Source organism: Amblyomma mixtum, chromosome 2 (genome assembly GCF_055824585.1).
Source record: "Amblyomma mixtum isolate Tamu chromosome 2, ASM5582458v1, whole genome shotgun sequence".
Taxonomy (NCBI): domain Eukaryota; kingdom Metazoa; phylum Arthropoda; class Arachnida; order Ixodida; family Ixodidae; genus Amblyomma; species Amblyomma mixtum.
The window spans coordinates 92,341,729-92,357,151 of NC_143013.1; the positions used below are offsets into that span (position 1 = coordinate 92,341,729).

Sequence of the window (15,423 nt, forward strand, 5' to 3'; positions counted from 1 at the left end):
CGCTGGTGTGATACGAGTAGTCCGAAAAAATAAATCTAGCTGCGCGATTCTGAACTGATTCGAGGGTGTTTGAAAGGTTAGATTGATGAGGGTCCCAGACTGAGCATGCGTACTCTAACTTCGGCCGGACAAATGTGAGGTATGTTAATGTTTTAATTGAAGCAGAAGCGAGTCGCAAGTTCCTACGGAGGAAGCCAAGAGTGCGATTGGCTTCGTTTGTTATGTTTGTTATGTGCGCTGACCAATTAAGTTTGTTAGAAAATGTGATGCCGAGATATTTATACGATTGAACAGATGCTATTTCAGATGCACTTATTTCATACTTGAACGGTTGATAGTTTTGGCGCCGATGGAAAGAAAGCAATGACGTTTTATTAGTGTTTAAGGACATTAACCAAGTGTTGCACCAGGCTTCAACACGTTTAAGGTCGTCTTGAAGTAAGCGAGAGTCAGAGGTGTTATGGATGGGGCGGTAGATTACACAGTCGTCTGCAAATAGGCGGATATGAGAAGTGATATTATTAGGCAGGTCGTTAATATAGATTAGAAAAAGCAAAGGCCCAAGCACAGTGCCTTGGGGGACACCGGAAAGGACCGGGGAGCAAGATGACGATAGTTTATTAGCATACACAAATTGTTTCCGGGTAGTGAGAAAATTGCGTATCCAATCTAATACAAGAGGGTTAATGTGTAAGCTTGAAAGTTTAAGTAGAAGTCTTTGATGGGGAACCTTATCGAATGCCTTTTCAAAATCCATTTCTGCCCACGTAATACTGTCGCGCTACAGCCGCTGCCACGTTGTCCCAGCCAGCATTATAACCTATATCTTCATGACTTCCGGCACTCCGCGACAACGCTTGTCTTCTCCTGAGACACGTTCACCTTAACAGAGCCCCAGCTTCATTTCTCGCCGCAATTTTCACAGGGATGTTATTAGCTTGAACTTCTACTCTAATTAACTGGCTGTGTAATACGTGCCAGCATATCCTACGGGGAAAAGCCGTAATATAAAAAGTGCGCCTTAGCCAGCAACACATACGCGCTCTACTGGGGCGATATAGCCAGTCTGAGCGCGGTCTGCATTACACCGTAGGGTGAATGTTATGAGCGGGACACTGGCGCAGGTAGCGCGCATTCCGCCTCGCAGTGAAACGTGCGAGTCTATAGCGACGTCCTTTTGCCGTCCGGTGAAAGCAAAGCTCGAGAAGGAACACCATTAGGGAGAACGCAGCCATTATTGCCCATAGGGCGAACATTGCCGCCATGTCGTCGTAGCGGAGCACCTTGAAGGAAAACTCGCTGGATTGGGACGTGCCGGCCCCTTGCATTGCTTGGCAGCGATGCCACTCCTCCATACCGTCTTGGAACCACTTGAGGTGCAGTCCTGACTCCATGATGGCCCTCATTCTGACGGAAAAGCAGATTAGTAAAGTTGGAAAATGGCATAATATAGTTTTTTTTTTTGAAAAAAAAGTGGAAGAAAAGGTAAAACCACCCTCTTTGAACAAACAGCCTGTCAGATGATGCAGATCGCCTTTATGAAACAGCAGATTTTTGAGGGTGTACGTCTGTTCTCGCCAACTTGCCGCAAACGAGGACGCAGAGGGAGACAGGAGTGGCACAAGCATGATATCGACTGCACTAGCGCTCAGGATGTGTGATTACTGCCCCGCAGCGAGTTGAAATAATCTGCATTCTATTTTTCTTATGCATATCTCAAATTTTTCTAAACTGCACAATGCTTAGAAGCTCTTGGTTCAAGTCAGAACACAAGAGGTTTACGCCCCAGGCTACAACCAAGGTCACAGGCGCCACTGCGAGGAACCAATTTCAAAATCTTAACATCTCTGGTCATAGCCCAAAAAGCCACTGCGTAAATATTTTAGCAGTTCACCCCTTTCCCATCGCAACATTTGCTTTATCGATTGGGCGCTAAATAAGTTTTCACCTCCATTTGAAACACACATACTTTGTTTAATTTAGTGTAAACAAATTATGCATACATGCAGTAACGAGAATTACAGTTTTTTGCAGTGAGAGAACAGCTCCCATACAGCGCCACAGTTCACCTTTCAAACAGCTAAAGTGATGTGTAAAAAATGTAAACAGTTTTCATGAAACTCCTTCAATTTGATAAAACGTGTCTAGTCGCATTTCTGCTTTAAGAGCAGATTTTCCTTCCACCAAAATTTATACTTTTTCTCTGTACCTAGGGATTACAGAAAATATACTGCAGTAGTTATGAAAGTGGTTTTGAACAGTAGCGATGGTCGAAAGGTGCATTATTAAACATGTTGCTCGGCAGTATAATACTGGGCTTTTTTTATGAAATTAGGAGCAATGATACAGAAGTCTCCTCCTGCTCTTAAGAATCATGCCGTGTTTGGCAAGTTATGTAATAGGTTTTTATTTGCTCTTTATTACTCCGGTAATATTGAGTCACACGTGAGTGCCACCACAGCTATCTCTCTACATGCAGCTAACCACTTCGAACGGAAATTTCGGTGGGCAGGCAGTTAAAAAATTAAACATACTTGCGATGGATCCTGCGTATAAGCTCTGGTGACATGTTCTTCCCGTGAGTCATGGACAAGAATCGGGTGAAGAGGAGATCTGGTGCGACGTACAGCCTCCCTCCAGTGAGTCGACACTGCTTGGCGAGCATGTGCAGGGTGACGTCACGGTCACTGATGATGGCCGCTTGACCACTGTACAGTTGCTCCATGGCATCTTCAGAAAACATTTCGGTAATGAACACTGGTCCACCATAGCGATGAACCTGGCGCGTTAGTGCTCGCAGAAGCGGTCTTGAAGATGTCTGAGTCAAGAAGAGCATATGCAAGAGTAAAGCACTCTCGGTACGGAATCATGAGCTCAGGATATAAAAACAGGTGTGGCGTGGAAGATAATTGAACATCCACACACAGCCCGGATATCAGTATTTAAAAAGAGATTATGTATATATTAAATGAATATAAGATTACGATTAGGACCTCAATTAGTATGGAGTAAACACAACTTTAGAGAACACACACCTCTGTAGAAGCAGGACGTTCTTGAGGGCTAGTTAGTTCATTGCAGACAAGAGTAGTACTGCGCAAATGCGACAGGACAGCAGAACGAGGAAACACAGACGACCACACAGGCGCAGATTTGTACTTGTGCCGGCACTGTCTTGCGTTTCAAGCAGTACGCCAGGACACGAGATTGACAGGCGGACACAGCGATGAGGTTCACACACGTGAACACAGAATCGCGCTGTGTTTGCGCACACAAAACAGAGCCCATGGTAGAAGAAATCTGACGAAGTAGAAAGTTCTTGCGGGATAGTTGGTTCATTGCCGAAAATACATAGTAGTACTGCGCGAATGGGACAGGACAGGAGAACGAAGAAACACAGACGACAACACAGGCGCAGACTCGTACTTGTGCAGGCACTATCTTGCGTTTCAAGCAGTACGCTAGGAGACCTCATATTTCTTCTACCCTGGGCTCTGTTTTGTGTGCGAAAACAAAGCGCGATTCTGTGTTGACGTGTGTGAACCTCCTCGCTGTGACCACCTGTCAATCCTGTGTCCTGGCGTACTGCTTGCAACGCAAGATAGTGCCGGCACAAGTACGAGTCTGCACCTGTGTGGTCGTCTGTGTTTCCTCGTTTCCCTGTCCTGCCCCATTCAGCAGTACTACTCTTTTCTATCTCTGTAGAACATTGTCGTAATAAGCAATGCATTATTATTCTTATTTCCCAATAGAGGCAAGGCGCAGTTTCGAAAGAGGCACTCACCCGGACGTATGCTTCAAATGCGGTGTCCCTCCAGATGAGGGGCCGTATGTCGGGATGGGATGAAATGTCTTCCACGGATCGGAATCGCGGAGCCTCGCTTTTGATCGCCATGCTTGCCTTGAGCTGGCCAGCGAAGCCGTTCATGAGCACCACTACTGTGAGCCACCACAAGGAGAAGAGCAGCCGACCGGCATTCGTCTTAGTCTGGATCGTGTGCCCTGCAACACCAGACCAAGACGTGTTCTTGCAATAGTAAATCTAAAAATATGCTTCCTTGTGGGCATTTGAGCAACGCGGTGTCATTCTAATATGGTTCTAATCTGGTGCTGAAGTGAATAAGGCGACCAAAAAACGTTATATGTAAGATTTCGAGCTTACCCTCATAAGAGAAAGAACGGAGAATATCCCAGGTGTTCTCATACATCTCCAGAACGAAGCAGTTCTTGTTGCGATTTCTTCGCTTTTCGACGAATGCGAGAGCCGCCGACCCCAGCGGAATACAGGCCACAAGGATAGCCCACACCTGTGGGAAATATTTGTATGTTACGTCGCAACGAATGAAAGGTTCGCGTGTACAGACAATTCAGTGTTCATAACGTGACCGAATATCGAACAGCTCTTCAATAGAAGGCGTAGTTAGAATTTTCCCCTTCCCCAAATTAAAAAGGCAGCTTCGTGCTCAACGTTGCTCATGAGCATTGTAAAAACTGACTGCTATGATAAACTATTTGTTTCCTTAAGCTGTAAACCCTACACGACCTTTACGTTCGCTTTAAACAGAATGTATAGCTCGTGGAGGTGACTTCATGGCTTCCGTCCCATCCGACCTTTGAGAGATGTAGCTCTAAGAGCAGTACTTTCCGGTCTGGTGAAGGCGCTCTTCCATATTTCCCTCAGCACTGTTTTTGTGCAGTGCTTAGAGATGTGTTATAACATGGCCTGCAGTGACCATCAGACGCCAAGCGCCGGTGGAGCCGATCATCGAACGCCAGGTGGCGTCACAGCATTGGTGACATGTTGGAGCACGCGATAGAAATTTCCCTCACCTACTGTGCACGTGTCCGGCCTGCTATCTAGAGACTCCTAGGAACTTATGACACTGTATAGACCGGATTAAAATCGGGTTCCTGATCGGATGGGGAGGAGAAAACAACCCGGTGAGAGAGCGCGCGGGCGGCTGCGTCTGCTGCCTCGTTTCCTGCCAACCCCTGATGAGCAGGGGCCCATATGAGGTAACGGTGTGCGGGGTCCGTATCCCGTATGCAATTTTGGTATATTCGATAGGCTTTGAAGGGAGTGCAGCCTTATTCGACGTTCCGACAGGCCCCTCGCGAGTCGGTGATTATGTATTTTGAATTGGAATGTGAGGCCGCGAGAGCAATCGCGACCTCTTCTGCTTGTGTTGCACTGCGGGCTCTGAAAGTTAGGCCGTTAACTGTGTTGCTGTTGTGAACTACCGCGGCCGTGTACCATCCCCCGTGGTGAGAGCCGGAGGCGTCCACGTAGTATACACCTGTTTTGTTGCCATAATATCGGGCTAGCGCTTCCGCTCGTGCCAGGCGCCGACCATTATGGTCTTCATGTGACATGTTTGCTGGAAGAGGCCGCACGTGGAGGGCACGTCTCCAGAGTTCCGGGATGCGGAACCTGTCTTCCATTGGAGGGGTGTGTTGGATATGGAGTCGAGCAAGAAGGCGGCGACCCGACTCCGTTAGCGACAACCCCATCCGATCAGGAACCCGATTTTAATCCGGTCTATACATTCAAAGATATTGCAACATATTATCAAAATTGTCATCGCCTTTACCCTAGCCCATGTAAAGGTCTGAAGAAGGCGGATGAGCGGCTCCTTCTCCGCCTTCTCACCAATACATTGCTGTGCCCGGCAGCGCTAAAACATTTTGACCCCTCCTTTAGCGGCAGCTGCCCACACTGTAGTGCTGTGTCTTCTGACACTTATCACATGGTGTGGGCCTGCCCCTCCAACCCCGCTATTCCCCCCATCCCCAACCCAACCCGGGAGGACTGGGAGGCGACCCTGCTCGGCTGCCACGACTTACAGGCCCAACAAGCCTTAGTCGGGCGCGCCCGGGCGGCGGCAACCGCCACTGGGGTCCCATACTAGGGACCTCCACCTAGTGTTTGTAAGGATCGGTCCCTTACGGGCTGATCCAAACATACCTCCTGTTCATTCGTAATAAATGTTTTCACCACCCACCACCAGAAAAACGCGGGTTTGATCCCGGCCGCGGCGGCTGATTTTCAATAAAGGCGAAATTCTAGAGGCCCGTGTACTGTGCGATGTCAGTGCACGTTAAAGAACCCCAGGTGGTCGAAATTTCCGGAGCCCTTCACAGCGGCGTCTCTCATAGCCTGTTTCGCTTTGGGACGTTAAACCCCATAAACAAAACCTATTTTTTTCTTTCATTTTTTTGTGCCCTGAGGGTCATATATGACAAGACATTCAGACGCGCGTGGGCACTCTCTTACATCTGTAAATAATGTATATGTAAATGTTTGTGTGTTCCTTCAACAAGCCTTCTGGAGCGGCCCTTCCTCGTCGGAACGTGGATCTCGTCCTCAGCGTACCTTGCGGCAAGTCATGAGAAAAATAAAATGAATGTCATCATTGGAGAGAGGCCCTAGCATGACAAGGCCGTGGTACCCTTTAAACTCGTTTTGATTCGTGGGGTACAGATTTCGCGTGAGCACACGCGTCTGAAAAAGCACCAAAAGCAAAGTTAAGGTCGAGGAACTTCAGAATACTAATTCCCAAAATTCTGTCACCAAAACTACCTCGGCGCGAGAAAAAGATGCGATGTTAGAGGACGACGACGAACCGAGGCGGAGCGTCTACGTCGGTTCCGTCGTAGTATTTGTTTCCTTCGGTATTCCCACCACTAGCTGCGCTTAGTGGATGCAGCGTGTAACTCTCTTATTCATCGGCCTTATCTAAAGCGCCTCAGATCTCTACGCCACCGCCACGCCGTGCACACAGTAGGCGGCGGCGCATCGTGCCGGTTCTAAAACGCTTTAAAATTTGAAGTAGCGAAAGTATCCTCCACACTCAGTTTTCCTCCTCGATTTTCTTCGCCCGCCGGCTGGCAGTGCTTAATTAACACGGCACGCATTTTCTCCTAAGCGCCGCTGGCTGAGCGCTGCAGTCAGTGCAGGCGCCTGTTTCTGAGCGAGTTCACCGCCTCGATGACGTATGAAAGTTTAAAAAAGGCAGATAACACCATTTAGAAGACTGAAAGTAACTTTTATCCGGAGGGTATTTTTCGTTAGGCCACCTGAGTAGGTGATGTTGGAGTTAGATGAGCTTTTCGCCGATTCGTTTTGGTACCTGAGCAACTTCCTCTGTCGCGAGATGCTTTACGATGCGTATCAGACCTCGTATTGCCTTGGGGACATGTTCACCAGCGTTTTGCTTTGCTTAATCTCTCCGCCCACGTGCAAAGCAGGTGTTTTGTTCAGCATGCCTCGGTTCAATAATTTATATCCGAGTGGGGCATGTGTCCGCCTGTATGAATTCCTGATGTAAACAGATTTTTCGAGCTGCTAATTATGTCTGTAGAGAATGGACCTTGCCATAAATTCAGAACTACCACTCTGCGCCATCAACCACACATTGATAACCCCTCAAACGCGAGGTTTAATGGTACACTTTTAGACATTGCTGTTTGAAAGATGCCTTCGAAGTACAGCACAGCGTGAACGCACCTAACAGTTCTCTGAAAGTTCTACTCTGCGATCACTGCACAAAATTATGGCGGGTGCATTTCACAATGTTGTATTCAAAACTGTATTTGCACTCAGCCCACATACACTGCCACTAAAGAAAAGTATGCAGAGAGTACATATTTGCTATAATCGCAATGTCATTTTAATGTAGATTTAAAATTGTGAATAACTACGATTAATTCACGCTCTGAAGTCTATTCAAGTATGATGCTGTTTTTTGTTGAAGAATATTAAGATATCCTGCCAAATTATATCTTAGTCACTGCTTACGATTGTGAGTGCGGCAGAAAAGTGTAGACGATGTGATTTGGCGTCGTATATTGTAGGATGAAATAGAACGAGTGAGGTTCAGACCAGACAAAATAAATTCATTATTAGATGAAAAAGCATTTTTATGCAGACAAATTATTTGTATGAAACTAAGTGCGCACTTTTCATGTTATTAAACCTTGTGAACTAGGGGTCTGTACGTGTACACCAGGGTACATTTGCTTTTAACCAAATTGCTCATTTTTGCGCCAGTGGTATTTTTCATTCTTTTTCCTTGGTTTTGTCCCCCACACCATAAAGCAATGATATGTTTGCGAGTAAAAGTACATTATAAATTACTATTGTAACTCTTGTAAGTAGCGTGTTCCTCTGACGACATAAGGCGTTCATTTTTGCGCACATGTTCTCGAACCATCTTCTGTTGCTGTAGAACGATAAAACCCACAATTGCAAATTTCATCTTATAATAATTATTGATTGTTCAAGCGTTGTAAATGTATGGTATTGCTCTAAGGATCTCGCCTCAAGTGGAAATGATACAAAATTCCTCATGCACGCCCTTGTTCTTTATCGCCATTACACCCATCTGTAATTCCCTTTGCACTCCCCTCCCCTTCCATTTCAGTTCCACAGGTCCCATGTCGGGTGCTTCGGATGTAGAGAAGCGGGACACATGTGTCCCACTTGTTTGAAGATGCAGCACACGGAACACGTTGTTCCTATGTAGAATTTTTTTGCGTGCTGAATACTAGTGAACAATCAAGAAAACCATTCACCGTGTTCCTATCTTTCTCTAATAAGCCTCCTTTGTTTTCTGTACGTTTTTACAAGCGTGGGTGCTCAGCTCCACGAGGTGCATTATGGAGAGGGGGGTGGGGGATTTTTCAAAAAAAGTTCAGCTTTTTAGCCTTTTTCCATCAGTCACCTGACTCATTGACTCCCAATACATATTAAAGCAATTTTGAGTTCTAAAAAAAGTTGACTTGTGCGACCGAAATACATAGGCACGTGTATGTACCGCATGTGAGGAATTGTTTCGAAGTCGCATTTATGACTGTGCGCCCTGCTTTTCTCCGTATAAAGTGGCCAAACGCGAATTAAAAAGGATGTCATTGAAACCCTAGAGTTATTCGCAGTGCTATTTTACAATTTGCATGTTTGTGAGACATCCATACAGCTCGCGCCTTATAAAGGGTCAACACATTAGATTAGAATATTTGCTGCGGCAACATCTTTTCGCTTTTCGCTCTTTTTGTATTATTTTGTTACACCACTACCACTAATACTACTTGCCTAATGCACTTAGTTGAGAGAGTTCGGAATCGCTTCCTAAATTAGTCTCTTCTACCGAACTTGCCGACACTACGAGGGTTAGGCCACCGCAGTGGCTCATTGGTAATGGCACTCGTCTGCTGACCCAAAAAACGTGGGTTTAATCCAGTCCGTGGCGGTCAAATTGCGATGCAGGCGAAATTCTAGAGGCCCGTGTACTGTGCTATGTAAGTGCACGTTAAAGAACCCTAGGTGGTTCAATTTTCCGGAGCCCTCCACTACGGTGTCCTTCATAGCCTAATTCACTTTGGGACTTAAACCCCCGTAATTCATAAACCAAACTACATGGGTTTGGAGTGAAAGTCAACGTTGCAGGAAGAAACTTGCGCAGTTGAAATCTAGCGAGTGTATTGTCTTACTAAGCTGGGTGTTACACCTAATACTTTACAGAATTTTTGAAAATTGCCCTTTTTAGTTAGAAGAGCGCTTTTCTCTGCATAACATTTTCAGCTGTACAGTCCATCGGAATGTAGAAAAAGGCCTGCTCACTAGCCGGCTGTTTAACTGATATGAATAGATAAGATTTTAACTATTACGGTTAGTGTTCTTAATTATTGAGAGGCGTGCAGCCCATGGCAAGTCATATCCATATATTTTTTAAAATCTCAAAAACACGGTTACGCTCAGCACTGTGGCCTAACAAATTTTGGCTCCTTCAACAAGGCACGTGCACTTTAGAATTTGCTCTTCCGGCAAGGTTCTCGAAAGCACATGTATTTTCGCAAGATGTAGCAGGAATTTGTTGCACCACAGTGCCGAGGGTAACCGGTCAACTTGACTACACGCCTCTCAATAATTAAAGAGCCCAAGAGTAATAGTCAAAAAGTTTAGTGTTCAGTATTAGGTCATAGCTGCATTCTGATGTACTACACCGCTGACAGCGGTACGATGAGAAAAAGCGCTGTTTTGACACAAAAAGCATATTGTTAAAAATTGTGTAAAACCTTCGGTGAAACACTCTGTATGTAGCGTGTAGTAATGAGTGTGTGTGCGTAGTGTCTGCAAGTAAGCTAGAAAATATGAGTTTAGTAATACTACCTTTCCACTCCATGAAAACACATCTGGAGAGATAGGCTGTTTGTGAGCCTTGGCTTGTTTGGTCTGCTTTTCTTCAACACACATTAAAAGTGCATGCTGAATTGTGAATTGGGTTCAACGTCCGGAAGTGAAACCTAGGCTGTCAGTGACGCCGTAGTGCAGGGCATGTCATTATTTCAGACCATCTTAGCTTTTTTAACGTCGCTGACATCGCATATCACACGGAAGTTTTGTATTTTGCCTCTAGCGAACACAGCAGTTTCAGCTGGGATCGAACCCTGAACCATGTAATAAGAAGGAGAACACCAAAGACACTAAGTGATCGCGGGGGATAAAGTGCAATTTGGAAAGAATTGCTACCCGGCATCGTATCTACACAAAGTCATGAAAGATGCGGTCGAGCGGAGGCATATACGCACAATGTAGAAGGTACAATGTGTGATGCTGCTATACTGACAGAGTAATCATCGACAACATACGGGGCGAGAAAATATAGGATGAGAGTTAGCCCGCTAAGCACAAGATTTTTTTAATATATTGTACAAAATGTAACTGAAACAGCGCAGAAGGAATGAGAAGCAAGCAGGAAGAACAATCTTGAATGAGAAGATATTCTAAATATCAGCAATAATTAGTGCGCGTCACTTATTCAACAACGCTGTTGCTGGTACGAACGAAATTCCTTCATCCAATCTTTAGGAGCCATTGCTTCTTGCGTAAGCCACTACGCTTCCTTTGTGGTGTCATAAAGAAATGTGCAGCCCTTTTCACGCTACTCACCGGAGTTCACTCCTCAAAGCCACTGTATATAATGGAACGCAATACTCTCGCACCATGACCAGTTCGTGCTGTCGCGTACTCTCAAACCCAGGCACCAGGCGCCATCTTTCGACGAGATGCTTAACCGGTACGAAGTGCAATGCACCTTGCAGACGCGTCTTTCTAACCTCTGAGAGTGCTTAAACATTTCCTGACCATTTTCCTGCAAATGCAAGAAGTCCTCTGGGCACCAATGCGTTGTCTTCTGATTCAGTTACAGCTAGATGAAAAAAAGTAGCTGCAGGTTGTGGAGCACTGTGAACGACGTGCATGCCGTGTGCTCTGTGGCCGCGAAGTGTTCAGCTTGCATCGGTTCCCATCAGGTGTTAAAAATGCCGGCCTGGGTCAATTGCGGATTGATCCGGACCATAATATGTATTAAGAGGAAAGCACGAGCGCACGGGCAAACAATTTGCTGGAAACGGTCGACACAATAGGGTGGCCGTCTCAAAACACTTAGCATTCAGTGATCGCCATATGGTAACATGCACGTGTGCTCAGAGCATTCGGTAGGGAGCTACTGCGTGTGCATGTGTGTATTGCTGGAGGACGGCGTGAGTAAACGCCTCCTGTGTGGAAATGCAAGCTGCTTCCGTGCTGCGAACCGCTCGGCGCTCTCCTCCCCGCGGAGGTTGCGTGCGGCTCAGCTTTTCCCCACTGTACCTTTGGTAACAGCTCGTCGGTTCCTTCGGCTCACGTGAAGCTCGAACCCACGGTTGTGGGTTCGAACCCACGAATCTCTGTGCCTATGCTGCTGCTCGGCTACACAAGGACAAGTGCGGCCCCAGGTAGAGCGTTGATTTCCTGTGTTTATACGTTACCAGGGTCGATCTATATGGACACGCTGAAATATCGCAAAGGCTGGCAGTATGCATTCAGTCGAATGGGGCAATCCACCACGAGCCCAGTTTCATCGTTGGAACCACCTTGCTAGCATTAATAGCGGGAGTGGCGGGTAACGCTTCGGCAGGAACCCCGAATTATCGGCTTCCCGGGATTTAGTAAAAACGCAGCTACGGACGTTCGTAATTCGTGGCTCGCAACAAGTGCCAGTCTTATAGGGTTTGAGACAGTGGCTTCATCTTCCGAACTGCTGCCAAATGGCAGGCATGGAGATGAATAGTTTGTAGCAATCACAAAATGAACAAGAGAGGGGAAAACCTCAGGTTGCTTGAGCCAACGTTTCGACAAGGGGACTTGTCTTCGTCTGAGCCCAGACGAAGACAAGTCCCCTTGTCGAAACGTTGGCTCAAGCAACCTGAGGTTCCCCTCCCTTGTTCATTTTGTGATCGCCAAGGACCATCTACCACACCCTCTCTCTACCATAGTTTGTAGCAATGCTCGCTTTACTGTTGAAGGAAGACTGCCCCATTTTTTTTGTGAACTACTAACAACATGTGGTTTCGGAAAAATCGCATGCGAAGTTCTTGCACTCGCCGGAGGCATTTGCCCCCGAGCTGGAGAAGGGGCCTGCTAATGGCATCGCCAGTAGACATAACGGCTTCATCAAAACTCGCAGAATAGCAAACCCGATCACTGCAAATTATGTCGTAAGTTAAAGCTAAATGAAGCGTTGACGAAGTTCTGTTTGGCTTGGCCACTCCTTCTTATGTGCCCTCTTTCGAGTTGCCTCGAATTGTAGCCCGCGACTTGTGCTTCTCTCTGAATTCAACTGATGGCGCCACATCACTTTTTATACTCCGGCATCAAAATTTATTTCGTGTTCTGATCGATAGCTGCAGCAGCTAGCGCGAAATGTTGCCTGGGCCATGCTTTGTAAAACAATTCAGTGGACGATTATCCTTCTGGGCAATGTGACTCTTTAATGCAGCTGCTGCAGTGCTCTAACCGTAGGCGAGCGCTTGAGGAACACGCAGTGCCTAACTGGGAGGGCTTTGTGTTTCAACGTGGGCCGCGCGCACTGTTGCGCTTCTGATCAGCCTTACCTGAGGGGAATGGGCAGTGCGTTTAGAGCGCACGCTACTCTGGCGTAAACTGTGGCAAGAGACCCATACCTTACCGATGATGTCATCGGTTCGCCGCCGCGCAACCTGCTTCACGCGACCGCCGTAATCTCCACCTGCGAGGTACGCCGCTCAACCCGGGAACGGGCGCCTAAGAGCTGTGATGTAGAGTGGCAACAACAAAAAGAAATACGAGATAAACGTAATCTCCGCGCATTTAAACAAGCCTTCGCAGTGCTTTCTTTGACGTGACGCCATGGGATTTTTGTCAACTTTTGTTTCAAGCCAGACTTCGACAGAGCATCGTCGTTACTGAAAAAGGACTTGTCTTGGTTAGATAATATCTTAAAGATTAATCTCCACTCCTTCAGCTTGGTTTTTCTATATCGTGCTGAATATTTTCCCTTTAGTCACGCGGAATTACTCCAGATTGGTTCATACTTCCAAGTACCTGTTTCCGACCCCAAAACGAGCCAAGTGCGCTTTGGAGCTGCATGTAATACGAACCGCTAGACGATGTTGCCTCAAAACGATGCGCTCCTTTTTTTTTGGTTTCTGTGTATAAGTGTGGCGCAGGTGAAAAATACAAGTTAGTTGTAAGAAATGTTTTTTAGGCTAAGTCATAAATGGCGGAAATGAAAAGCCCAACCGAGCATTGAATGAGTCATGCACTCAAAAGTAAGACGCAATAGACGTGCACGGACTGAAATTTTACTCGTATTTATACAGCTGGGGTTCTCCGGGGAAAGGGTCGCCAAGCGTGTCAAAGGCTGCACACGGGGAACGTGGAGAAGGGAATAACAAAGGGAAACGCTTCGACATGAATAATTTCCAAGCGCTGCCCAGTCAACGTTGCAATTCATCTGCTTTTCATTCTTCAAGTACCTAAATAGACCGGACTTATTAGCTCTTCCTAGAACGCATTCCTGCCCGGGTGAACAAAGCGGCTTATCGGCACAGCTTTTTCTTGGTTCTTTGCTTCTCAGCTTACTTATGCCTCCTCTATTTCCTTCAAGGGATAAATTGCATGCTCTCTGGCGATGAACTGCAAAGCATAATCAATGAGTTAAGCAGCCAGAGCAAAATGGTAGGTCTAAAAATTAGTATGAAGAAAACCAAAGTAATGTTGAGCGGTCTCGAGAGTAGCGAGGCATTCAAGGTGGTGAAGAAATACCTGTACTTAGGGCAAGTAAAGGCCGCTTATCCGGATCGTGAGAGGGAAATAACTAGAAGAACAAGAATGCAATGGCGCGAATTTTGCGCCTTTTCTCAGATAAGGAATGACAGTTTATCAGTATTCCTCAAGAGAAAAGTATATAACAAAATAACAGCTCCATCTTGCTGGTACTCACCTGTCGGGCAGAAACCTGCAAGCTAATGAAAAGAGTTAAACTTAAATTTAGGACAAATCAGAGAGCTACACAAATCAAAACGCTACGTATAATGTTAAGAGACAGGAAGAGGGCAGAGTGGGTAAGGAAACAAAGGCGGGTTAGTTGCATCCAGTAAAAATTAAGAAATAAGCATGGGCAGGATGTGTAATGTGAAGGCGAGATAACCGGTTGTGTTCACAGCCTTTAATAGTAAGAGAAGGCAAGCTTAGCAGGGTACGGCAGGAAGTTAGGTGGCGGATGAGATAAAGAAGTAGGCTCTAATAAGGGGCCACAGATGACGCTGGACCGGGTAGTTGAAGAGATATCCGAGAGACCTTTGCCCTACAGTGGGTACAGTCAGGCTGATGAAGAATATAATAAATGCCTCCATGTGGGTAGAGTCCACATCGAGTAGCTACATTCATTGATGATCAGAGTAAAAGCCCCAGGTAATGTTCTTCTCGTGCATTGTGCTTTTTATTGTGCCTTATTTTTTCGCCCACGTGCCTTCCCGACGGTGAGCGATTGAAGACCAAGAACATCGTGCAACTATTCTGTGATCTTAGTGTAACAGACAGCGTAGTTCCAAGTCGAGTGGGAAGTTTGATACCTGCTGGTTACCCTGCTGCTCTTATAAAAATGTTGCGTAGACAGTCTATAGACTTCTTATTGACTCTATTGGCTTCCTATAGACATTGCTTTTTGTCTATTCACAGTCTATGGACTGTCTACAGAGAAAAGTCTACTAAACGTGTATGGCCATAAATCTATAGATTGTCTATAGACTGTCTAAGGCATTTGTATTGCCTTTAGACTTTTGCCTATAGACAGTCTATAGACTTTATAGGCAGAAGTCTATAGATACTCTATGGACTGCCTAAAACTTTTTTCGTAAGGGTGTATGTAACCTTAAAAAAAGCAATTCAGGGTTGCTTTCAATGGGGTGCTACATGACCTACCTCCCAGTCGAAGACGAACAGGTACCTGAAAACATTGATCGAGGGCTCTCCGGCGACAGCGATCAGTCCGCATTCGCTGGTGTAGATGAAAGGCGTGTAAGTGGACACCTGGGCTCGGTCTTCACGCATGAGCATTGGAG

At 46.2% G+C, this 15,423-nt stretch overlaps 1 protein-coding gene across 1 annotated transcript; it reads right to left on the reverse strand.

Moving 5' to 3' along the window:
- Positions 1-1,044: 1,044 nt before the first annotated feature.
- LOC149360177 (ionotropic receptor 93a-like) lies at positions 1,045-4,208 on the reverse strand. Its single transcript, XM_089567794.1, has 5 exons — positions 4,163-4,208; positions 3,785-4,002; positions 2,535-2,818; positions 1,182-1,407; positions 1,045-1,077 (listed from the first exon to the last, which is right to left on the reverse strand). The coding sequence occupies exons 1-5, from the start codon at positions 4,206-4,208 to the stop codon at positions 1,045-1,047; spliced, it is 807 nt and encodes a 268-aa protein (XP_089423920.1).
- Positions 4,209-15,423: the final 11,215 nt, after the last annotated feature.